Here is a 27,395-nt window from a genome sequence, read left to right as displayed (position 1 = left end):
GAACCCAAGCTTCCTGTAGTAACAGAGAGAGGAAGAAAAGCTTTCACATCCAGTTTCAAGAGCCGGCAACTGCAGAAAGTGAAAACTAAAAATCCTGGCTCTGTGGAAGCTTTCCCCCAACCATTCAGGCTGGTTCTAGAGTTCCAAGTTTTAAAAAAATGCCCCAAGACCTCACAAGCTGTTTACTCTATTGACTGTGAACAGATTGCTTGTCAGCTCTCTGTCAAACTTTCTTCATTAAAAAAAATGGACAAAATACACCTCTTAAATGTATAGTATCATCACAGGGATAAGTCGAGAAGAAAATGCAGCATTTGATATAAGATGCTTTCTGAATAACATAGGTTGATTTTCTCTTCTCCTTTGACAGATTGACTTTCGATGGTTACGTCTGTAAGGATGTTGCTTAATTGAAACAGGATTTCCGATATGAACATGATGTATAATCAGATTAGTACTTCCAAACATCAACAACAACAAAAGTAAAGTTACTGGAAAAGCTCAGCAGGTCTGGCAGCATCTGTGAAGGAGAAAACCGAGTTAATGTTTCAGGTCCGGTGACCCTTCCTCAGAAATGGCCCATTGTGCCAAGGGATGTGCAAGCTAGATGAACTAGCCATGGGAGTTATGGGGAAGTGTTGGGTCAAGTGGGATGCTATTCGGTGGACCAGTGTAGATTCGATGGGGCGAATGGCCTGCTTCCGCACAGTAGGGATTCTGTGATTCAAATCCAAGAACTTTTTCAGGTCATTTCAATTTTGCTCTTGAAGGCAATTCAATAATTTATCCCGATTTTTGAAAATTTCCTCATTATCCAATTTAATTTGAGGAAAGTCTAAATCAGAATCATGTGAACTTGGTTCTTCATCACTGTGTTATAGCCAGCGAGGCATTCTCCTTTTGCTTTCCTTCCCTATCAAAATACATTCCGAGTATATTACATCACACAGTCTGTGAGATTTCTTTCTGTCTGGCATTCATATCAAATAATTCACCTCGCTCAATTTTCTTAAATAAGCCCCAATAAATCTTGCCTTTAAAGGTTCACCTACCACTGGAAGTAACATTGACACTTTATCTCCACTCACAAAATTACAACTTTTTTTATGTCATGTCTGCTTCCTGTTTCATCACATGCTGTGCTACTTTCAAATGCTGTCGAGTCAAACAATCTGCTCTGTTTAAACTTTCCCTAAAAAATTGACACATAGTACAAATGTGTGGTCCCTGAACTCTGACTCACCAATTGCTCCTCAATTATTTTTAGTGCCCTCTCATTCATGCCCAAAAACTAAAGGAATAAGTTTAGTTGATTCATTAGGTACATCCCTAAGTGGAAAAAAATGCAAATACAATCTTTTATCCCAATCTCTCAGCATGGTCTTTAAAGTTTGATGCTACCAGCCTAATGCTCCCTTCAATTCTGGATGGTATGCAGTGGATTTGAATTGTTTCATTCCAAAGATATCCACAATTCCCTGAATAATTTCAATATAAAGTTTGACACTTGATCCTATTATATTTCTGTGGGTACAGCATATCTAGCAAAAAAAACTGAGTAACTCTTCTACAATCCTTTCAGACATGATACTGCATAAAGGAATGGCCTCTGGAAATCTAGTAGACACATTCATTATAGTGAACAAATTCTGTTCCCACCTTTTATTTTAGGTTGGGGTCCTACACAAACAAGTAAGACTCTTGAAAAGGTTCTTCAAATGCAGGAGTGGGTATTAAAGGTACTTGTTTTATCACTGCCTGAAGTTTTCCAATTACCTGACACATGTCATGTCTGACACATCTTTATGCAGTTCAGGCCAGTAAAAATGTTTTTGTATTTTGTTTTGAGGTTTCCTTACTACCAAATGATCTCCTACTGGTAATATTTGTGCTACCCACAACACCTCCATTCTGCCACCCACTAGTAATACAACTTGATGAATTTCTGTCCATTTTGCATCCACCTGAATAGGTAATTGTGTCCATTTCCTCATCATTTTTAAGATAGTAACATTCTGCAATACACTCAGATTCTTCTTCAGTGTACATGTTTTAATACAACTGCTTTAGTCTTTTGTCTTTTTGTTGCAACTCAACTAACCTCTCTCAACTAAAATTATCCACTTTGTCATCTGTGTGTTCTTTTATTCTCAACAATATGACCAAACATAGTTTCTGATAATTGAATGTCAACTTCCCTTATTTTTATTCCTTGATTTCTTCTCCTGTTTCAATCTGTGGCTTTGTGATCTTGTTGCCACACAGTCAGGAAAAATTCCAGGATAAACTTCCTGTAACACATCAGTTGCTTGACTTTCCACTGGCTTTTCAAAAACAATAGGTATCACTCCCACCTGTGATTCTATTCTTTCATTCCCAAGGATAAACTGTACTTCCAGAACCGAGAATTTCTCTATTATGCCTCACACCACTTCACCATTTTAAACCGTACCCTCCAACCTCACCTTATATAATGAACACTTGCTGTTCTCATCATGAATTTCACATATTACTGCTTCTTCTGCAATAGCTCTTCTGAATTACCTATCATCTCATCTCTAACTGTTAAAGATTGACTTGCTCCTGTATCTGTTAAAATTTCAGTTTCTTGATCTACTCCTCCTGCCATGCATGGGTAAACCCTACCCCCACAAGCAAATTCTTTAAAGAGATCTGGCACTTACTTTTCCACCAACCCCTGACCAGGTTGTACATACCAGTCCAGCCTGTCTCTGCCTCCCTAACCTGTTCTTCCTCTCACCCATCCCTTCCTCCCACTCCAAGCCGCACCTCCATCTCCTACCTACTAACCTCATCCCACCTCCTTGACCTGTCCGTCTTCCCTGGACTGACCTATCCCCTCCCTACCACCCCACCTATACTCTCCTCTCTACCTATCTTGTTTTCTCTCCATCTTCGGTCCACCTCCACCTCTCTCCCTATTTATTCCAGAACCCTCACCCCATCCCCCTCTCTGATGAAGGGTCTAGGCCCGAAACGTCAGCTTTTGTGCTCCTGAGATGCTGCTTGGCTTGCTGTGTTCATCCAGCCTCACATTTTATTATCTTGGATTCTCCAGCATCTGCAGTTCCCATTATCACTGATACAATTTTAACCTCACTGCAAAGCCTCTTCCAGGGATGCCTAACCTGAAGAAGTTACCCTCCTCCCTCCAGACCAACCTCAGGGAATCTCTCTCCCACTGCAACTCTCTTGTAATCTCTTCAGCCTTGAAACTGCTGGACCATGTCCTGAAGCAAACCAGGTACCACAGCCACATCACCTTCCTCAGCACCTGTCTACGGAACCGGATCATCCCCATTGGACTACAGTCTACATTCAAGCCTTCCCTTTTTGGCCCCAACCGTGACCACCTCTACACCCAGAATATTCAGACCCTTCAGAAGCATTTCTCCCTGCGAGTCCTGAAACAGACACTCGCAGCCATGCACCGTCACCTCCAGACACTGCAATCCAGCCTGCCCCAGCTCAGACCCTCCCTCTCCCAGACCTGCAAAGGACCTCTGCTGTTTTTTTATCCTCCGCAGGATCCACAGACTGAACACCCAGTTTTACTCAGCTTTACTGGACACCAAAAATCGTAAGTACAACAAACTCACTGGGTCCAGCCACCCACAAGAGGATTCCTGCACCTCAACCACCATGCACCCGCCGCCATTGACCATGAGGACACGGCCGGAGACCCCACCGATGACGTCACATCCGCCTCCGCCGGCCACACCACTTCCGGGACCACTGCTGCAGTCACCACCTCCACTTCCAGTTACAACACCACACACACCACCCTCACCGCAACTGCTGCCGCCCACCCTGATAATCCAACCGCCAACAGAATCCCGCCCACGGCTGACGCCGACGGAACCCCACCCACGGCCGACGCCGACGGAACCCCGCCCACAGCCGACGACCTCATCGCTCTGCCCACAACCTCCACAGCCAGCAACCCCAGAGAAGACAGCCATACTGAGCCCTGCTGCATCTTCACCATCCCCCCAGACCTCCCACTGACTGAGGATGAACGGTCAGTCCGAAGCAAGGGGCTCACCTTTGTCCCCCTACAACCACACATCAACGAATACCAGTCACGGTCGGACATAGAGCAGTTTTTCCGCCGCCTTCACCTCCACGCTTACTTCTTCAACCGGGAACCTAACCCTGCCTCCACTGACCCTTTCGCCCGCTTCCAACACAAGTCCTCCTCCTGGGCACCACCCCCAGGCCTCCTACCCTCCCTCGATCTCTTCATCTCCAACTGCCGTTGAGACATTAACCTCCTCAACCTCTCCACCCCTCTCACCCACTCCAACCTCTCCCCCGCAGAACGGGCAGCCCTCCACTCCCTCCGCTCCAACCCCAACCTCACCATCAAACTCGCAGACAAGGGTGGCGCAGTGGTAGTATGGCGCACTGACCTCTACATCGCCGAGGCCAAACGCCAACTCTCCGACACCTCCTCCTACCGCCCCCTCGATCATGACCCCACCCTCGAGCACCAAACCATCATCTCCAACACCATTCATGACCTCATCACCTCAGGGGACCTCCCACCCACAGCCTCCAACCTCATTGTTCCCCAACCCCGCACGGCCCGTTTCTATCTCCTTCCCAAAATCCACAAACCTGCCTGCCCTGGTCGACCCATTGTCTCAGCCTGTTCCTGCCCCACCAAACTCATCACCACCTATCTGGACTCCATTTTCTCCCCTTTGGTCCAGGAACTCCCTACCTATGTCCGTGACACCACCCACGCCCTCCACCTCCTCCAAGACTTCCAATTCCCTGGCCCCCAACACCTCATTTTCACCATGGACGTCCAGTCCCTATACACCTGTATTCTGCATGCAAATGGCCTCAAGGCCGTCTGCTTCTTCTTGTCCCACAGGCCCGACCAGTCCCCCTCCACCGACACCCTCATCCGCCTAGCCGAACTCGTCCTCACCCTCAACAACTTCTCTTTCGACTCCTCCCACTTCCTACAGACAAAGAGGGTGGCCATGGGCACCCACATGGGCCCCAGCTATGCCTGCCTCTTTGTAGGTTACGTGGAACAGTCCCTCTTCCGCACCTACACAGGCCCCAAACCCCACCTCTTCCTCCGTTACAGCGATGACTGTATCGGTGCCGCCTCTTGCTCCCCAGAGGAGCTCGAACAGTTCATCCACTTCACCAACACCTTCCACCCCAACCTTCAGTTCACCTGGGCCATCTCCAGCATATTCCTCACCTTCCTGGACCTCTCAGTCTCCATCTCAGGCAACCAGCTTGTAACTGATGTCCATTTCAAGCCCACCGACCCCCACAGCTACATGGAATACACCTCCTCCCAACCACCCGCCTGCAAAAATTCCATCCCCTATTCCCAATTCCTCCGCCTCCGCCGTATCTGCTCCCACGATGAGGCATTCCACTCCCGCACATCCCAGATGTCCAAGTTCTCAAGGACCGCAAATTTCCCCCCACAGTGGTCGAGAATGCCCTTGACTGCGTCTCCCGCGTTTCCCGCAACACATCCCTCACACCCCGCCCCCGCCACTACCGCCCAAAGAGGATGCCCCTCGTTCTCACACACCACCCCACCAACCTCCGGATATAACACATCATCCTCCGACACTTCCGCCATCTACAATCCGACCCCACCACCCAAGACATGTTTCCATCCCCACCCTTGTCTACTTTCTGGAGAGACCACTCTCTCCGTGACTCCCTTGTTCGCTCCACACTGCCCTCCAACCCCACCACACCCGGCACCTTCCCCTGCAACCGCAGGAAATGCTACACTTGCCCCCACACCTCCTCCCTCACCCCTATCCCAGGCCCCAAGATGACTTTCCATATTAAACAGAGGTTCACCTGCACATCTGGCAATGTGGTATACTGCATCCATTGTACCCGGTGTGGCTTCCTCTACATCGGGGAAACCAAGCGGAGGCTTGGGGACCGCTTTGCAGAACACCTCCGCTCGGTTCGCAATAAACAACTGCACATCCCAGTCGCGCACCATTTCCACTCCCCCTCCCATTCTTTAGATGACATGTCCAGCATGGGCCTCCTGCAGCGCCATAATGATGCCACCCGAAGGTTGCAGGAACAGCAACTCATATTCCGCTTGGGAACCCTGCAGCCCAATGGTATCAATGTGGACTTCACCATCTTCAAAATCTCCCCTTCCCCCACCGCATCCCAAAACCAGCCCAGTTCGTCCCCTCCCCCCACTGCACCACACAACCAGCCCAGCTCTTCCCCTCCACCCACTGCCTCCCAAAACCAGTCCAGCCTGTCTCTGCCTCCCTAACCTGTTCTTCCTCTCACCCATCCCTTCCTCCCACCCCAAGCCGCACCTCCATCTCCTACTTACTAACCTCATCCCACCTCCTTGACCTGTCCATCTTCCCTGGACTGACCTATCCCCTCCCTACCTCCCCACCTATACTGTCCTCTCTACCTATCTTCTTTTCTCTCCATCTTCGGTCCGCCTCCCCGACTCTCCCTATTTATTCCAGAACCCTCACCCCATTCCCCTCTCTGATGAAGGGTCTAGGCCCGAAACGTCAACTTTTGGGCTCCTGAGATGCTGCTGGGCCTGCTCTGTTCATCCAGCCTCACATTTTATTATCTTGTACATTCTAATGCAGCTTTTTTGCTTCCACTGGGATTTCCATGATCACATCAACAAAACTCACTGGCTTATCCTGCTTTCCCACATCCGTCTTCCTAGTGTTTTTTCTAAGCCACCAGCATAATGACTTCATATGGCCTCACTTTTACAGTGAAGACAGCTGAGCTTTTCATTTCTCTTTCCCCTTCATGGGATTCCTTTTTACCCTGCAGTAAACTATCTTTACTGTCTTCATTGAGATTGCCTTTCCCCTTACCACCTGAGGATTTCTCTTTGCCCCAATTTCCATCCCACCCAGATTGAAAGTGAAGTCAGAAGCTAAACTTCAATTTATGAACCAATTTATAATCATTGGCCATTTCCGCTGCTAATCTTACACATTTAACTCTCTCGTCTTCTACATGAGTTCTCACTAATTCTCACAACCAGGAGTTCTCACTTCAGGACTTTTGAACTCCTAAGAGTGTCAAATGTTTGACATATTTCCAATGCTCTTATTCATCTCTCAAAATTACTTTGTTTAATCCTTTCAAACTCAATGTACATTTGACCAGGTTCCCACCTCAGATTCCTAAAACATTGTCTGTTGGCTTTGGCACAAGTTCATAAGCACTTGAAATGGCTTTTTTCACCTCCTCATACTCCCCCAGATACCTCCTCTGATAGTGAGGCAAATCCCTCACTAGGTCTACCTCCCAATGTTGTTTGGATCAACAATTTCCACATGGTCACTGGCCATTTCATTTGTCTGGCCACTTTCTCAAATGAAATGGAAAAGGCTTCTGCATCCTTATCGTTGAATTTAGGCAATGCTAGGATATATTTAAACAGATCCCCACCGGGCCTTTGGCTGTAATCGGATTGCTTTCCATCAATGTCCTCATGGCTACTCCTACCTTTCACTTCAACTTCTGCCATTTTAAGTCGACTTTGAGTTTTCCAACTTCCAAAGTTCAAAATCCCTGCTTGAGTTTATTCTTTATTTCTGTTTTTCCTCCGCTTTGAATCATCATGCAAACTGTTTCATTCCCATTTCATTTTCATGTTTCTTCATTTGCCATTCCCAAAGATTCTGATGGCATTTTTGACAGTTGTAAATGTCTATTTATTTGCGAAAATGACCTCCTCTTCTCACACAGACAAAAGCAATCCCAACTCCAGTTTGTCTGCCAATTCCAAAAGCTTTGCTTTGCTCACTCTTTGTAAAACTCCCGAAGTGACTTCTCCCACCCCCAGGAAACTCTTAGTGACTGAAAGAGCTGTTACTGCACAAAGTTCAGCGTACTTAAACCACCCAAAATAAAAGACACCACACTCACCAGTCACTGCCTTTGAGTCCAATAACCATAACCCCCACCTGGAATTAGAGGTTTTGATCCTGACAAGAGCCCCAGTTTGTTAAGGACCAGACCAAACCTCCTGAAAATATATTCCGAAGATGGCCTAGGCCCTAACTTTCTTCATTTTAGAGGTAAGTGTAAGGCATTGCATTTCAGTTGCAACCTGATTTGTCAAACTACTTGAAGTTAAGAAAAACACGCTTTATTTTTACTCAACGGTTAAAATGCAGGCAAAATAAAAAATAAAAGAACTGGGCTTAACTGTAATTCAATCAAAGTGCCTAACAAAATCATATATATGTTAACCACTACTAATTAACTGTTCCAGTATAGTATCACCCCATAAACACACCCTTGACAAAGACAAATTCAGTAAGATAGATTGTCTCACCTGCAATTCTAGCAACAGGAAGAGAGTCCCAGCTTTTAACTGTAACAGAAAGAGGAATTAGAGGTTTCACCTCCAGCTTGAAGACCCCAGCAACTGCAGAAAGTGAAAACTAAAATTCCTGGTTGTGCGGGAGCTTGACCACACCCATTCTATTGTTTCAACTTAAAAAAAAACCTAAGGCCTTGCAATCTGTTTACTTTCTTGGCTTTGATCAGTCTGCTTGGAACCTCTGTCTCAATCTTTCTTCATTAAAAATAAAACCAGGACAAAATACACCAGAAATCTCCGGGCACCACTATAGCCAAGAGTCCAGGCCCAGGCCTAGTATTACCAGGAACCCCCTCTTTGGCACCAAGTTCCTGGCCTCAACAGCATCAGTGTGGGGAATCAGTAAATTCAATCATGTCTCAGAAAAGTAAAGTGCGATAGAGGGATTAATCAGAATATGGGTTACTTCTAATCTGTTGTCGCATGCCTTTGGTCAGAATCTCTATTAAAATGAAGGGTACAACATTAAAGTGGCATTTCTTAATGCTTTATGTGTCAGTTACTAGCCAACACATTGGTAACCAGTTTATTCCTTATAAGGGTTAAGAAGCTCACTGTTCAGTCTTAACATTTCAATCCGTGGTAGTGGTAATCATTTTTATGATTCGTTACTGAAGTGTATAAACTGCAGGCTTCTGGAAAGAAATTTCTAAAGCTCACATTGCATCATTCTTAAAGAACCTCAGTGAATGCATTGCTCTCCATATCAATTTACAGTGTGTATTTTGTTCTATAAAGCAATATTCAGAAGACCTCTCAACTGCTTATGTACAAACAGATCATTTGTAGGAAAAGCTGAAGGTGATAATATTATAATCAATTGAATTAATTTGCAATTGATGTAGTCTTCACACAAGTGTTATAAATACGTACCTACAATTCAGTGTTTCCTAATAAACCAACATGTTAACTTTCAATATCTGTCAATTTAGGAATTGGTACTCATAATAGAACCCAAGAACTATTTACATTGCAATTTCCTTTTCCAGTTATCCTAAATGGATTTGCTACTCCCTACAGCTCTTGACCTACACAATTTTGTACTTGTACAGTATTGAAAAATGCAGGATTCAACTCTGTCCTCTCTCTACCTTTTTTCTTAAACACAACACCTTGAATCGACATTTTGGGTTATGGTTTTGTGTTATTGCTTCAATGCCAGATTCAAACAATAGCCCTGACTGTGCATTGTGTAAGGAACATTCAGCATCTTGAACTGTACAAGTAATAGCCACAGAGCACTCATCATCTAGTAATGCACAACAGACAGAATCGCTAAGCTAGAGGATGAATAGAAGGCAGTCAAGTTTGCAAGGAACTGCAGCCTCCTGTTGCATGTAAAGGAGCGAGGGGGTGTCACTCACTCAGCAACATTCATAATTTTGTTTTAAAAGTATTGCCACAGCAGCTAGGCCACCAACATAGATGGGGTTCTCTGTTACCAGGCACTTATGATGGCAGCTGTGGGCAGGCAGGTGGAGAGTGCCACTTTCCTGGAGAGCAAACCAATGGAAAACGTATCGCAATAGATGGCCTAGTTCCCAATATGATAGGGATCCACAGATCATCTGGAAAAATCTAGTTCTTGTTTGATGATTGGCATTCATTTGCCTTAACTTACCTAATTGACTGTGCCACGCGAAGGTGGCACCTTCTTTCCCACTGCAGGAAATGGTTCAGGGTATGGTGGTGTGCCCATAGTTCCACTCACCTATCTCTGTGCATGCCCTCTTATAGTCGTATACATTTTGGCCTTGGTCTTCAATTATTTTAGGCCATTCCTAAAATTGCGTGTTTTCTGATATATACATTTAGATTATCAGGAAATAGATCTATATCTTTGTTTTTTTTTTGACTGAACACTTTGCAAAGTGAAAGAGGCTATGTACAGTATGGAAAATGTTACTAAGAACATAGAACATAGAAAAGTATAGCACAGTACAGGCTCTTCGGCCCACAATGTTGTGCCGTGGAATAATCCTAATCCAAAAATAAGATAACCTAACCTACATTCCCCTCAATTCACTGCTGTCCCTGTGCATGTCCAGCAGTCGCTTAAATGTCACTAATGACTCCGCTTCCACGACTACCACTGGCAAAGTGTTCCATGCGCTTACAACTCTCTGGGTGAAGCACCTCCCTCTGACGTCTCCTCGACACCTTCCTCCTAACACCTTAAAACTATGACCCCTCGTGGCAGTCAATCCTGCCCTGGGGAAAAGTCTCTGGCTAATGTTTGCAAAGGAAAAAGATCTTTTTGAATCAAAGTCACTCAGCGTACAATATTTTCTGAGAGAAGTCTCATGACCCAGTCTGTGACTATAGTAGGACTACTGAGTTTGAACAGTCAGATAGATAACTAGCCTGTAGCAACTGCCTTTGCCCTCTCACTCTTCTCTGAAACCATGTTCATCAACATTTGTGGGAGGCTTCATAAAGAGAGAATTCAGAATTTGCCACCATTGTCTCGCGAGTGTGAGTGTTTGTGTGCGTGTGTGTCCATGTCCACGTTTGTGTGTCTCTGTGAATGCATGAGTTCATGTGCCTGTGTGTGTGTGTGTGTGTGTGTGTGTGTGTGTGTGTGTGTGTGTGTGTGTGTGTGTGTGTGTGTGCGCAGTATAAATTCCGAGATAACAAGGTGTAGAGCTGGATGAACACAGCTGGCCTCGCAGCATCACAGAGGCAGGAAAGCTGTTGTTTCTGCTCTAAAACCTTCTGAAGATGCTTCTGCTCCTCTGATGCTGCTTGGCCTGCGGTGTTCATCCAGCTCCACACCTTGTTATCTCAGATTCTCTGCATCGGCAGTTCCTACTATCTCTGTATAAATTCCTACAGTTTATACATTTGGATGTACCGGTTGCAAGTATGTATCCCATAAATATAAAGTGGAGTTTTCAGAGCTGCTTTAGCAAATAGGCCATGAGCATAAAGTTATTTTGCATTAACTAAAATGCCTGGATTTTTGTTTGATTCATTATACGATGTGGGCATTGTTGGAGAGGGAAGTATTACTGCCCTTGAGAAGGTCATAGTAAGCTCTTCTTAAAACATGCAGTCCTTGGAGTTTTGTTGGGAAGAATTTTGGCTCAATGACCGTGAAGGGGCAATGATGTAGTTTCAAGTCAGGAAAATATGTGGTTTGGAGGAGAACTGGGAGCTGCATACTGTATATGCCCGCCTTTATCAATCATGATGCAGGCTTTGTAGATTTGGAAGGTGCAATGAAAGGAAATTTATCTGAATAATAAGAACTTTGAAACCGAAGGTTGAAGAAATCCTGTTGCTGATTTTGACCTGTGTTTCTTTATCCCAGCATTTTCATATATGAAGCACCTTGGAACGTCACCAGGAGGATCTGCTGAGTTCAGCACTCTTAATTTATCTGTTTTTACCTTTGTTGATCTGAACCCCCCTTGCAGCTTACTGACGCTTTAAGTAATGACAGTTTTTAAATGCCAATGAATAAAACATTTCAATGATTCCCCTATCTGCACCAAACTCCCTAGGCTGACTTCTGGAATTGAGGTATTGCTGCATTTTTATGACCCCCTTATTCAGTTTAGCATTCTATTTTAGATTTGGTGCTTCAGCAAATCAGTGATCTCAGTTCCTTTTCATTTTATACTTCTGGGATTAATATATGTATATTTGTGTTCTTCTTTTGATGATTTAAGACCTCTGCTTAAGTCTTTCTTTCTCACTATACCATTTCTTCGTTTTGCCAAGATATGTGCATTCACTGAACAATGCAGAAGACCAATTATTCCAACACCAGTGCTGCCCCTGCGGGCATGGGCAAGTGCAGTGTGCCATACAATGGATAGTCAGCTATTTCTAAATCTTGCATGATCTCTCTCTTCCTAACATTAATATCCTTGTTAGCTCTTCAAAGCTATGGAGCTCCTTAAATAGCTCCCCCAAGCTATTCTTCCATCCTATAAACATACAGTCTTTTAAAACCTAATTCATATCAATCAATTTATACTTGCCTATCTACGTAATCTCCCTTGATGCTCACTTTCAATTTGGGCCTGATCCTGTGTCCAAGTTTCTCAAGGTGAACAGTATTACTCTAAGGTAAATCATTTTTCCCGAGAGAGAAGCAACAGGTTTTCTGCATTGACAGTTTCCATTACAAAATATCATGCAGGCTGTTGCGTATACTCATACTGTCCCTACCTCTGAGCCATGATGCCTGAGTTCAAGTCCCATCTACTCCAGAGGTGTGTAGCATCATTTCTGAGCAGGTTAACTAGAAAAATAGGTTAAACAAAATAAAGTGGAAAATATCATGCAAGCTGCTGTGTGCACTGGAGTATCCCCACCTCTGAGCCAGGAGACCAGGATTCAAGTCCCACCTGCTGCAGTAGTGTGTAATTATGTCTCTGACCAGTTTGGTTAGAAAATACCTTGCAAGTAACACAGCTGAGGTTAGAAGCTGGACAGACCAGTGTTTTTTTCCTTCCCTTCCATTCATTATCATTGTGTGATTTCAGTTCATTTGATACAGACAAAGCCACTCCACTGTTTACTTTTCTATTGCTCACTGATTTCTTAATCCATTTTGTTTTAAAGTATTCCTTTTGCTTTGCACTCAATATAGCACCATTGCTTTTTTTATACATTTGTGGAGCTATAAACTATCCCAAGCCAGTTAAGCATGAAACCAGTCACCAATACCTTTTTTTTGATAATGGATTTATTGACAAGATGCAACATTACAAATGTCTGCTGTCTTCAGACCAGTCCTGTGGTTCAGCAGTCCCTTTTCCTAACTGTTCTAAGTAATTAATTAATTACTTAATGCCCTTTACTTCTGCATCTTAACAGCACAATTGACATATTTTCTGCGGTGTGAAAGCAGGAATTTGTGGATACTCAAGCACAACTGTGCCGCTGGTTACACCATTTGTGTAAATACGTTGATTCAATTACTAAAATAGCCAATTGCTTCTCCTTAGTACCACTATAAAATAGAAAAGAAATGGGTTTCTTTAATGAACTCAAAATAATCTACTTATTATGAACAAGATCATTCTTAAGACAAGTGTCAAACTCTAATGAACACCCAAGCTACGATCCAGAATTAGAAGTATATTTCCTTAATCCCACGTACAGACATACTCACACAACACCAAAGACAAATCTCTGCAGAATTTTTTTTAATAAATGGCAACGTGCAAACAGAAAAAAAAGCAATCCCATCAGGTGTAAGGATAAAATGTGTTGATTTGTCACATCTGTAAAATTTTCAGTTGATAAAGCTGAATCTGTTGACAATTTGTGATAGACGACCATTTCTGATTCCACCCAACTTGAATTTGAGTTTCTGAGAATTGAACATGGCCCACTACATACAGCTTTACCAGGTAGACAGAAATACTGCTATTTTGAAAATCCAGCAGGAACTTAAGAAACAGGATTTCAGGAGAGGATCTCACAGTTTCAAAGATGTCATCTTCTGACAAGCTGAGTCTGTGGAACAGAACTTTAATCTGGAGAGAGTTCTTAGTCAATCATTGGCATAGGGACATCTATACCTCTCAAAACCACGTTTTCCAATAAGTAAGAAATAAATCCCATCTCTTATCTACTTGATAGGTTTGCTTAGCTATTTCTCAAGTCACATGATTTCCAGTAAAATGAAGGGACCTTACAGAACACATTAAACCGTGGATGTCAGTCTATAAGAAATCACACGGTAACAATTCTACATGTCCAAATAGTTCAAATTCCTCTTGGTTTTTTCAGAATATAAATGAGGTTTTTTTTTAAATTAACATAAATTATGATGTATCAGTCCCTGATAGAGCATGTTGAGCTCTGATGTTCTGGATCCTTTGCATCCTCCTCAGCAAGGCAGCTATATACACTGCCCACCCTCCCATCTTTTTGTAAGCATACTGTATATACTGTTTATTTATCATGTAACATTCCAGCTTTATTGATTTGATTTGATTTATTATTGTCACATGTATCTAAATACACTGAAAAGATTTGTTTTGCATGCAACACAGGCATATCATACCATACAAAGTACATAAGGGCAATAGACCACAGTGAGAATTACAATATTGCGGATGCAGAGAAGGTGCATAAAGAGCGAGGTCAACATTACATTTGAAATTTGAAAGGTCCGTTCAGAAGTCTAATAAAAGCAGAGAAGAACCGTTCTTGAATCTGTTGGTCTGTGTGTGTCTAGCTTGGATTTAATTACTGTTAAAGATTTATTTATTTTCACATATGAGTTAAGTGTAGGAGGTTGAGAGGTGACCTTGTAGACATTCATAAAATCATGAAGGGTGGAGAGAGGTTTTTTTTAATTCATATGTGAAAATAAATAAATCTTTAACAGTAATTAAATCCAAGCTAAAGGTGACTTCAAGATATTGAGGCGAAACGAAACTGATATTGGTGGAATGAGCTTCCAGCTTTAAGAACAAAAGACTAGTGTATATGCTAAGCACAATTTTCTAAAGAGGTCAATGACTGACGCCAAAGTGTATGTTAATTGATGCTTGCTAATTTGTTTTATTGGTCATACCATGGTCAATCCAGAATATCAAATTGGATTTTTAGTTTTGTCCTATTACGTGAAACTACTTATTCCTGTTAGGTTTATTTCAATAACCCAGATGATGCAGGCACCGTGTATAATTTGTTTTGTATTTTAATTGTTTTATTTTGAAGATAAATCCCACCATCCAGAGTGTTTGCTTGGGAGAGAATAACGTGATTGAGGAGGAGTTAAAAGCAAATGGCAATGTCACTGAGTGGGCAGGAGGTGGAGGAGGAGGTGGAGGAGCCACGTTTATCTTCAAGGTGTGTATTTATGATGGCGTGATTCTTTCTTGTAAAAAAAGCACCTACCGTCTTATCAATTAACCTTATACATTTATCAAAATGAGCAACAATCACAGAATCGCAGAAACTACAGCTTGGAAAGAGACCATTCAGTCCATTATGTCTGTGCCGGTGACAGTAGCAATCCTGCCCAAACCCGTTTTCTAGCTTTGGTAACACCTTTGTATGTTACTGCACTTTACGCATACATGCAAGTTCAAAATCCCAGTTATCAAACAGACTTAAATGATATGTTATTTTTAGTGCCACATTCTACTTCATGGAGGGTTCTGCAAATATTAGAAAATAATGACAAATGTTTCCTTTCTTCTCAGACAGAGAACATGTTTGACTCCGCATTTGCACGAGGCTATGTAATTCCAGTTGTCTTAATCAGGAAACAGGAGAGTCATAAAAGTTGGTGTGTAAGAGTAGAGCAAGTGCTGGCACAGATCCATATTGTCAGAACTATGGCACTTTACTGCTGTGCTTACTGCTGAGGCTCATTAGAAAAGCCTAAACCAGTCTTCCTGATAAGAAGTGTTGTTGCAATTGATTTAAATGAAGCTATTGCAGCTTTCAGATCTTCAAGTGATATTCTCTTGTGTTTAGTGTTACTGATCACTCCTACTTCCCCTATACTCCAAAAACAACTTCTGCCACTGGTATCAAGTTATGCAATATAATGACACAAGGATTGTAAACAATGAGATCCTTCCTTGCCTGAACGGGGTAAAGTCAGAAATCACACGACACCAGGTTATAGTCCAACAGGTTTATTTGAAATCACAAGGTTTCGGAGCCTCAGTCCTTCTTCAGCTGTTACTGAGAGAGGTCGTATCAGACAAAGAATTTGGAAGTAAAAGAACAAAGGTTCACACCATTGATGAGGATGTGTTAACCAAACCTAAGATGCTGTTAAATCTTTAATCAGTTAGAAGGTTTTCATTGATTAAGACTATAACCTGGTGTCCTAAGATTTCTGACTTTGTCCACCCAAGCCCAACACTGCACCTCCACGTTATGTGGTGGATAAGACCATACACCATAACACACAGGAGCACAAATCGGCAACCAGTTCATCTAGTCTTCTCTGCAACTTCATGATGTTCCATTTTCCTGCCTTTCCTCAAAACCCTTGATCCCCTTACTGAAGAAAAACCTGTCTATCTCACATTGAATATTTTTAACACTCAGCCTTGATAGTTGTCTACTGTAAAGAACACAAAGGATCCACCATCTCCTGAGAGAAGGAACCGCTCCTCATCTTTAACAGGTTTTAATGGATGACCCCTTACTCTGAGATTATGCTCTCTGGTCCAGCAGTCCTCCAAAAGCAATGATTGTCTCAAGTTCTCTAAGGATCTTGTATGTTTCAGTAAGGTCCCATCTAATTCTTCTAAGACCCAATGAGTACAAGACCAACTTATTGAACCTCTTATAATCATAGAGTCATAGAGCCTGGAAACAGATCGTTCAGACCAACCAGTCCATGCTGAACATAGTCCCAAACTAAACTGGTCCCATTTGCCTGCTCCAGGCCCATATCCCTCCAAATTTTTCTTATTTGTATACTTATCCAAATGTCTTTTAAATATTATAATTGTACACATATCCACCACTTCCTCAGGAAGTTCATTCCACACGCAATCCACCCTCTTCTATATCCAGATTCAATCCAGTGAACTTTACCGAACGGCCTTCAAAGCCAATTTGTCTTTTCTTAGATAAGGGACCAAAAATTGTCCTCAGTATTCTGCTGTAGTCTGCCTTATACAATTTTAGCAAGACCGCTCCATGGTTATACTCCATTCATGTTGAAATAAAGGCCGCTTCCTGTTTGCCTTCCTTATCACCCACTAAACATGCTTTTGTGATTCATGCATGAGGACCCCAAATCTCTCCATGCTGCAGCTTTCTACAGTCTTTCTCCACTTAAATAATATTCACATCTTCTATTCTTCCTGCTAAGAAGCACAACCTCTAGTTGTTCTGCTTTACATTTCATCTGCCATGTTTTTGACTACTCACTGAACTTGCCTATATCTGTCTGCAGTTTCTTTGTATCATCTTCACCAGTTGCCTTCCCACTTACATTTGTGTCCTCCTCAAACTTGGCAATAATACATCCACTTCTGTCGTACAAGTCATTAATGTATTATAATGATCCCAGCTAATTTATTAACAGACAAATCAGATCCCAGAAAGGAATTCAATTTGATAAATAATAATTTTATTAGCTTTGATTTTAATAAAGTGATCACTTGCTGAAATGTAAGCATGAAATGCTGCAGATTTTGTTTTAACAATAAAGCAGACGTTTATACCAATAAAAAGAATAATCTGAATTATCTATTTATAACACAAACTCAAAGGTTTTAAACACACAGAAGTATAAGCCTATCAATCCCAAAATACTTTATAAATTGCAAAGAAATAAAATAGTTTAAATATGTTTCCCAAAACCCTACTCCAGGTAAAGGTCCCAAAAATGCCATTCGTAAAATACTTCCAAAGGTATCCCTGTATTTAACAGCTTGATTGGTTTAAGTCACTTGGGGCTTCGGTTGTTAAACTGAAACTGCAATTGCTTCTTCATGGAACTAGCCTACACTTCAGCTTTATTGAACTTCCAGGTCTTCCTCCAATCTGAGCCAACACTAACTCTTCACTCCAAGGACCTGACCCATTATATCCTTTCCTTCTCAAGAGCACTGCTTTGAACAACCATCCTGTTCCAAGGCCTTCACAGGGACTAATACACTACCCAAATGTTAAAACAAAACTAAAATTGTCTGACCATGGATTTTTCCCCTCACCTTAAAATAACAGATTCCAAATTCTCCAAGAAAGCTTTGAGCCCCAATTATTTATCTTGCTTGCTCAAAACAATCTGAAGTGAACAGAAGTTCTTTAGTGTACAAATGCATTCACCCTGTAGCCAAGCTTCAAAATTGTTCTTGAAATACATCACCACAGTTACAGAAATACTTACAAATTAACAAAAACTTCAGACACACAGAAAAATCCATCAGTTATAAATGCAAAATCCAGACCCAAACTCACCCCTAGTATCATTAAAATTATTTAAAGAGGCAGTGCAGGAAAGGGTACAGAATTGGCTATGGACAGAAAACAGAATGAGCAGTGAATAATTATTTTTTAGACTTGTTTGAGCTATACATTAACATTTCTCTGCAGTGATATTAGGCCACTCCTTTTTTTGATGTACATTAATGACTAAGACTCTATTAAACAAGGAACAACTTCAAAATTTGTAAATGACACAGAAGTTCAAAATGTAGCAAAATCGTGAGGCGGGAGACATAGAATGGAAAATGGGAAGGAATATGCAAGTTGCCAGGGTCAATGGTGAGATATTTTGATAAAAGAATGAGGGAAGGCAGTAGATTTAGATTTAGGTTTTATTGCCATGTGTATTCGGGTATAGGGGCACAGGAGTACAGTGAAAAGTATGCAATGTTGTAATTCACAGCGCCACCTTAGATACAAATCTTAGCTACAAAGTTAGAAAAATAAAGAAATATGTTAAAAAGTTCATTGCTATAGTTCGTCTTAGTATAAAGTAGAAAAAAAGTGCAGAAATAAAGTTTGAAGTTAAACATTGAGTAGTCTTTTCCTAAGCCATGAGCCTGCAGATGCTCCACGCTGGACTTGATCTCCCCTGAGCCAGGTATGTTTTTCACTAATATAAGATAACAAAGTGTGGAGCTGGATGAACACAGCAGGCCAGGCAGCATCTCAGGAGCACAAAAGCTGACGTTTCGGGCCTAGACCCTTCATCAGAGAGGGCTCCTGAGATGCTGCCTGGCCTGCTGTGTTCATCCAGCTTCACACTTTGTTATCTTGGATTCTCCAGCATCTACAGTTCCCATTATCCCATTATACTTTGCTAAGTTCTGCCCAGGCTCACCAGCCGCTACTCCGCCAATTGCCATTTGGCCACTGACCGCCATGCAGGCTCATTCTGGGTCCCAGTACCATACACTGTTGCCTCTGCTACCTCCATGGCTGAACTTTCTCCAGAAGATTTAGAATTAAATATGAGAAAAAGAAAAAATAGAAAGAAAACAAGATAAGCAGGAAAAAAAGCAGATAGAATGGCTGAGGCCCAGGCTCAACAGCCCAGATGCTGCCAACTCTGCTTCTGCACCTTGGATGAGTGTGAGCTAAATGGTACAATTTTAAAAGGAATGTGAGAACAGAGGCCTGAAATGTACACAGATCTTGGCAGGTTGCACCAAAGTTACAAAGTCTGCTGAGAGTTATGGGATCGTTGCTTAATTAATTGAGATGTGGGACCAGTAAAATGTGAACAGAGTAGATAAGAATAGCAAATTATTGCCAGTTGTATTTATGAAAATACAGTGAGATGTTTCTAAGCCACCACAACTTTGATACCATTTTAATTACAGAAGTTATTAGAAGAAATAATTCAGACAAAGTTAGGACAAAGTTCATGTTTTGTTCTTTCTTATGGCAATCTGGGTTTATGGTGCGGCTACACGATGCCACCACTGAAGCCATCCCTGCAAGGAGTTTTGGACTGGACCCACCACACTGCCACCGTCAAAGTCAACATTGAGGCCACTGCATTGTCGCTGTAGCAAGGAGGGACAGACTGGACCCACCAAGCTGTCAACGCTGAAGCCATTGCCCCTTCAGTCACTGCCCAAAACTGCCACATTGTTGCCATAGTGACGAGGGACGAACCAGAACCACCATGTTGCCACTGCTATATCCATTGCTGAACCCACCGCACCACCACCAGTAGGAATGGACCAGACCCCACCAGAGATGATGTCTTAGATAAAGCCGTGGTCACGCTGGCCATGAAGAGCAGAAACCTGGTTCCGTCACGTTGCGAATGCTGCAGCAGACCCTCACCTGCGCCCCCCCTCGCAGCCACAGAAAAGATGACGTTTGATACAAGAGAGAAACAAAACAAAAGAACAAAGAAGAATGTGGCCAGCCAGGTGAGCAGGAGCGTACGGGCATGCAGCCCGAACACTTCCTACCTTGCCAGCACTGCCATCTTAATAATGAGTCAAGCCATTTTGCAGCTTGCAAAATATGAGACGATTTCTAGTACCAATTCCTCCATATTTTCGATTCAGAAGGTTATGGGTGGCTGGGACAGGGATTTGCAAATCTTGACATTGTGTGAGAACTGTGTGGAGGTGCAAGTAGGCTGGGTGTGGTGGAGATGGAGAAAATTCAAATTTCATTTAGGTTTCACAATGGTTTTCCTAATATCAGTGGACATCTTTGCAGAGTCACAGCCCAATGTCTTCCTGATCATGAACAGGCCGTGGGAAATTGTTGCAAACTTGGGAAGGGAGAGGTGATCTTATTGTTCTCAAACTCTGAAAGATTTCAGATTGCCTGAACCCATTTCTACGTCTGCTCTGGCCATGTGTGTAAAAGTAAAACGTAGAATATAAAAAGAAGTTACGCCAAGATCCCTAAAAGAACCTGACAGGTCTTAGTTGGAGCATTCTTTTTCTGAAGCATTCCTGAACCACACTTCAGGAAGGAGGCAAAGCCTTAGAGAGAGTGCAGGGAAGATTTACTAGAATGGAACCACAGATTTGGTTCAAAATTATGAATTATTCAAATTATGGTTTTGATAAACTTAACTGAAAGATTATAGGAATTTTGAGGACAATTACTCACATGCAGAGGGTGACGCAGGCCTGGGACAACTGTGGTGAAAGAGCAATAGAGGTAGAAACCGTCACTGCATTTAGCAAGATTCTTGGACATGTGCCATCATCAACTGAGCTACAAGCCAAGAACTGAAAAGTAGAATTAGGCTGTAAAACTCATTTTAGGCTGTAAAACTCACTCACATGATAAGCTGAATGGTCTTCAGTTTTATAAATTGCTTCATTTAACCGTGCTCGCATTGTGCTTGCATCCTTAACAGATGGATAACGGAGAGCCAATACCACTGCTGATAGCAGCGGGTGGAGGTGGCAAAGCCTACCTGAGTAAAGATTCCGGTTTCCCAGAAGAGATGCTAGAAACTGATTCCTCTGTTCCGGGTGTAAATGGGAGGTCGGGTGCTGCCGGTGAGTTAGATCCTTAAACAGCTTCTTTTGGTGTTCTACTTTTGTATCAATTGCAAATTTTGTTACCATTGTCCTATACCACGTATTTCAAAAGGGAATTCATATTGATGACTTGAGTGCTACAATGCTCTCAAAAAGCTGAAGCACCAGGACCTCTTGGCAGCCATCCCTTCAAGAAAACAAAAGAAATCAAGTATATATTTTTTTCATTTTTATGGAAAAAGACAAGCATTAAACAAAGACAGGGATATCCTTGTTTATATTTGCCTTTCTCCCATATCGGCCCATGCATGTCACCCAATTAAGAGTAAAAATTATATTTAATCACAAGTGTAAAACTGGATTCTATTTTTCTCTTTATAGTTATACCAATAACTGGAATATTCTCGACTTTAACTCAATACACCTGAATCAATTTCACTAAGATGTTGGCTTCTGAATGAAATCAGACACAATGAGTAAAAGGCTGGGATTTTCATTTTCTTTAAATTTGTGCTTGCCTTAGGTTTCACAGGCATTTACCACAAGTCACAACATTACTCAAGTGATCGTTTTTCATGAACACACAGTGAAAGGCACTACCTTTGTACGTAATTCTGTCCCCACTCAATGTCCCCACAGATTTATCAAAAGTTAGAATTTGAAGGGGGACAAATTTGTTTACCTTTCTTAGCTTCCTTTAATGCAAGCCCCTCTAACTTTTGTTTACATGGACCTTAGGCTCAATCAAAGAAGTGTTTCACTTGTTATCAAAGGACTTGCTGAAATGTTCTTATATTGTGGGGATAACATGACCTTGCAAAGCAATCACACTGTAAAGTTCCTTAATTTATGAAGCCTCAAATCCTTCAGCCTTTAGCTTTATTGATCTCCTTATAATTACTTCAACTAGATTGCTGACACTTTGGCGTTGTATCCTATTTCACCAATTCACATCCAATTTAGAATGTCACAAACAGTCTCTGTACAAACTACTCTTCAGATATTATCTTTGATATGCCATTAACACTGGAAATCACAGGTAATTTAACTAAAACTACCACAGCATAATATTTGTGTTTTATTGTCTCAAATGTAATTTGTAGATGTTACTTAAGATGACTTAAAGTAATGTGTAATCTATGTAACTGATCAGCTCCAAGTCAATGGCCTCGGTATAAACTCAGCTCTGTCTTTCATTCAGTGAATGATTGCACTGGAGCATTGAGAAGACAAATTAGAACAATGAACCCTGAACCAGGTGGCCTGGGCATAATTTAGGGAACGTGCTGATATTTCAGCACTTCTTTCATCACATTACACTGTTGCTAATTGCAACTAGCCACAGTATAATGCAGATGATGAGTGATTAGTTGTTGTAAGCTTGGGAGAATTGAAATACGATCATAGTTTTGATATCAGATGACCACAAAGCAGCATTAGAAAAGGTTGTGTAATTACTGAGATTCTAATTGAATCAGGGAAAGAAGGCCATTAGACCCAGCAAGTACATACCTTTCCTATAGACCAAATTCATTGCCCCACTTTCTCGGCACATCCTTCAATGCCTTTACTTTTAAATATCCCCTCCCCACTGCATTCCGAAACCAGCCAGCTCTTCCCCGCCTCCCTAACCTGTTCTTCCTCTCACCTATCCCCTCCTCCCACCTCAAGCTGCACCTCCATTTCCTACCTACTAACCTTATCCCTCCCCCTTGACCTGTCCGTCCTCCCCGGACTGACCTATCCCCTCCCTACCTCCCCACCCATACTCTCGTCTCCATCTATCTTCTCCTCTGTCCATCTTCAGTTCTCCTCCCCCTCTCTCCCTATTTATTTCAGAATCCTCTCCCCATCCCCCTTTTCTGATGAAGGGTCTAGGCCCGAAACGTCTGCTTTTGTGCTCATCTGATGCTGCTTGGCCTGCTGTGTTCATCCAGCTCTACACTTTGTTATCTTGTATCCATTTATACCATTTGTTTCGATAGCTTATGCTGATAACTTACTCCACAAACTCAAAATTTTCAATGCAAAAACTGTTATTCTTTGATTTCTTTCTTATTCCTGACTTACCAATTTATAGCTTGTGTTTGTTGGACTAACGTACTAAGCTCTATGGGAATGTAAGCTGTCAGGAGAATACAAAGAGACTCCAAACACACAGCCAGTTTATGCAAGTGGAGAACAGGCAAGCAGACTGAGTTTAAGTTGAAAGTGTGATCTTATTCAGTTTGGTAATAAGAATGGAAAGGCAGAATGTGTTCTAAAAGAATTGGAATTTTTAATTGTCGATGTACAGAATGATTTTCCTTTCATTTGTACAAAGGGCACTTAGAAGTAGATTGGAGTCAGGATTAAAGGCAGATGCACCGAAAATTTCACAACAGTCATATGAATTCAGCGCCAGGATCTTGATCACAAATCATTTTTGGAGAGTTCAGATTGACTTCCAGTTGACAAGGAGTGGGTTACTAATTTATGACGATTAAGCCTTCTTGTTATCTAAAAACAGTGTGGTAAGGGTTTTTGTGGCACAATGGTAGTATCTCCACTTCTGAGCCAGGATGCCTGGGTTCAAGCTCCATCTGTTCTAGAGGTGTGTAATAATACCTCTGAACATATTATTTAGAAAAATAGGTTAAATTAAGAGCAAATGTAAAGATCTAAGAACAGTGCCTACTCTGTAGGTCTTTTAAAGTAGCAGGGCTGTTGTGAAGCAGTGGTACTGTCCCTACCTACGTCATAACATCTCTGAATAGGTTGATTAAAAAATATCTACTCAAAGTTAGTGTATCATCTACTACTATTTACTCAAAACAAAAACAAAGGAGCACTGGGGGCACTATCTACCTCAAATAACTTCTCACTCAGTATCATATCCTGGCAGAGGTTGCAGATACCACAGGGTGCCGCAGTGCCCATCTGGGACGTACCTTGACATGAAGAATGCTCCATCAACAGCAGGGCCATCAGGCCCTAACAGCAGACATTTGTGAAGCATGCTCGCACTCTCCATTGCCAATCGCCAGCAGCCAGCACAGCTAATGGGATTGCTGATATGTCAGTGTTGGAGCATCTCCTTTTGACCCTTCACTTTCTTTCCTCATTGGACAACAAAGCGTGTTCCTCTTGCATTAACTGTTTTGGCCGATTTAGGACAGACGTGTCTGGAAATCTCAGAACTGGCCCCAGCTTTAGCCTCACGACCTGCAAAGGAAATTCCAGTCAGAACGGTAACGAGAAGGTACAGCAAGCAACAAAAAGAAAGAATTGTTTTGATCTAATGATTTTTCTTTCCCCCTAGTCTTAAAGTGCATCTGTACTGTTTTGCAAAGTAGGCACTTACAACGTAGGAAATATAGCAGTCATTTTGTGGAAGCAGAGCATTGACTATCTTAAGGCAGAGGTAGATAGACTCATTATGAGCAAGAGAGTGAATAGTTAAAAGGGTTAGGTGTGAATGTGGTGTTGAGGTTGCACTCAGATCAAGGAAAAGGTTAAGCCGTCATAGTCCCACTCTGTCATGAGACAGAGATAGAGAGAGGGAGCTATTGGTGGTGTAACCTGAGGGTCACCACACCTCAGGCAAGGGGAAAAGGTAACATCAGTCAGTGCTGTAATTGAACCCAAGCTGTTTAGCACTGTTGCATATCACAAACTAGCCATCCAATTGAGATAAGCAACCCTTAACACATGACTGCATTGAATATCAGAGCAAACATGAGTGGTGAAGTATCCTGTTTCTAATTCATTTATGTGGGCAAATAAGAATGCAATAATGACCAGATAATCTGTGTTTTAAGATGCTGATTGAGGGACAAGCATTAATTAAGATAGTGGGATAAACTCCCTACTCTTCTTTTAAAGAGTGCAATGGGATCTGAGATGACAGGCAAAGCCTTGATTTAATATTTCCTTTGATTTAATGTCTCATCTTGAACAATCCCTTAGTTGTAGAAGAGTGTCAATTGCTACAAATCTTAAATCCAAAACGATGTAATTTGTGTCTGTTGTGTATGCAACAATGAAGTTATGTATGACACATAAAAGCAAATTGGAATGTAGCCTTTATTGCAAGGCACTGCAGTTTAAGGACAAGATAGTCTTTCTATAACTATGTAGGGTTTTGGTGAGATGACATCCAAAGTACTGAGCACTATTTTGTCTCCATTCAAGAGGTGATAGAAAAGAGAAATGTAGTTGAAATCATGGACTGGATATTCAAGGGAATAGACACTGTTCTCTGTGGTCAGGATCAAGAGTCCAAAGTCTGTGCTGCTTGCCTGGTTTCTGGCTTCAGGATATCTCATCTGGACTACATAGGAACTTGGAGTGGAATGGGAAAGGTCCCACTGTTGCGATCCACATAGGTACCAATGATATAAGTAGAGAGAGCAAAGATGTTCTGCTAGGGGGAATGAGCAGCCGGGGCGCTAAATTAAAAAGCATAATCAAAAAAGCAATAAACTCTGGATCATTACCTGAGCTAATTGGCACAGGATCAACAAGATTAAAGCGATAAATGTGTGCCTCAAAGGTTAGTATGGGAGAAATAGTTTCAAGCTCATAGAACATTGGCACCCGTACTGGTGAAGGAGGGAGCTGTTCCAATAAGATACGTTCAGCTTGAATTCAGTCCATTATTAAGGATGAAATTGTGGAGTGCTTGGTAGCGCTTGATAAAATAGGGCTAAGTCAGCATAGCTTCATTGAGGGGAGATCATGCCTGACAAAGCTGTTAGAATTCTGTGAGGAAATAACAAACAAGTTAAACAAAGAGAGACAAATGGACATGATCTGTCTGGATTTCCAGAGGGCCTTTGACCAGGTGCAGCTCAGGCAGCTTCCAAATAAGACACTAGCTCCGCAGTGTTAGAGGCAAGGTACTGGAATGGATACAGGATTGGCTGACGTATCGGCAAAAGGTAGAGCATGGTGATGGAGGGATCTTTTTCAGGATGGCGCCTGGCAACTAGTGGAGTTCCACAGGGGTCAGTGTTGGGAATACAATTATTCACATCATACATAAATGATCTGGGCAAAGGAATTGAGGGTATTGTTTCTCAGTTTGAAAAAGACACAAAGATAAGTGGAGGGACATATAATGTTGAGGAAGCCGGGAGGCTGCAGAAGAACTCAGAAACAAACTGGGAGAGTGGGCATAGAAGTTGCAGGTGGAATACAATGTGGGAAAATGTGAGGTTATGCACTTTGGTAGGAGGAATACAGGCATAGACCATTTTCTAAATGGAGATCAGCTTCAAAAATGGGGAAAGGCTTCAGGTGGTATAGCAGCAGCAGTGTGGTTAGGGACCCAGGTACAATTCCAGCCTTGGGTGACTGACTGTGTGGAGTTTGCACGTTCTCCCTGTGTCTGCGTAGGTTTCCTCCAGGTTCTCTGTTTTCCTCCCACAGTCCAAAGATGCAGAGGTTGGGCGATTGCTCACGGTAAACTGTTTCGTAGTGTCCAGGGATTTGCAGGCTAGGTGAATTACCCATGGTAAGAATAAAATGGTCAAGTTTACAGAGATTGGGTGGGATGTTCTCGGAGGATCGGTACAGATTCATTGGGCCAAACACCTTCATTCTACACAGTAGAGATTGGTTTATGATTCTATAAAATCTGAAGCACAAATGGTCTTAGGAGTCAAAGTTCAGTATTCTCTTGAGGTTAACATGCACGTTCACTTGGCAGTTAGGAAGGCAAATCCAATGTTAGCATTCATTACAAGTGGGCTAGAATACAAGAGCAGAAATGTACTGCTGAGGCTGTATAAGGCTCTAGTCAGACGGCATTCGGAATATTATGAGCAGTTTTGAACCCCATATCCAAGTAAGGCTGTGCTGGTATTGGAGGAGTTCCAGAGGAGGTTTACAAGTATGATTCTGGGATTCAGGGCTCATCATATGAGGAGCGGTTGATGACTCTGAGTCTGTACTAGATGGAGTTTAAAAGGATGAGTGGGGATCCGATTGAAATTTACAGTATGCTGAGATGCCTGGAAAAAGTGGATGCAGAGAAGATGTTTCCATTAGTTGAAGAGACCAGGACTTGAGGACTC

General features: G+C 42.2%; 1 protein-coding gene across 2 annotated transcripts in view; it reads left to right on the top strand.

Annotated features, from left to right (window-relative positions):
* Window positions 1-27,395, top strand: part of LOC125455175 (ALK tyrosine kinase receptor-like) — a 977,528-nt gene that overhangs the window by 843,465 nt on the left and 106,668 nt on the right. For both annotated transcript variants that reach the window (XM_048536890.2, XM_059648635.1), the window contains exons 14-15: window positions 15,107-15,238; window positions 21,210-21,354. In XM_048536890.2, the coding sequence (XP_048392847.1) occupies window positions 15,107-15,238; window positions 21,210-21,354 (277 nt within the window). The remainder of the gene's footprint in view (window positions 1-15,106; window positions 15,239-21,209; window positions 21,355-27,395) is intronic.

The sequence above is a fragment of the Stegostoma tigrinum genome, chromosome 9 (assembly GCF_030684315.1).
Source record: "Stegostoma tigrinum isolate sSteTig4 chromosome 9, sSteTig4.hap1, whole genome shotgun sequence".
Lineage (NCBI taxonomy): Eukaryota > Metazoa > Chordata > Chondrichthyes > Orectolobiformes > Stegostomatidae > Stegostoma > Stegostoma tigrinum.
This window is presented reverse-complemented; position numbering and strand designations above follow the sequence as displayed.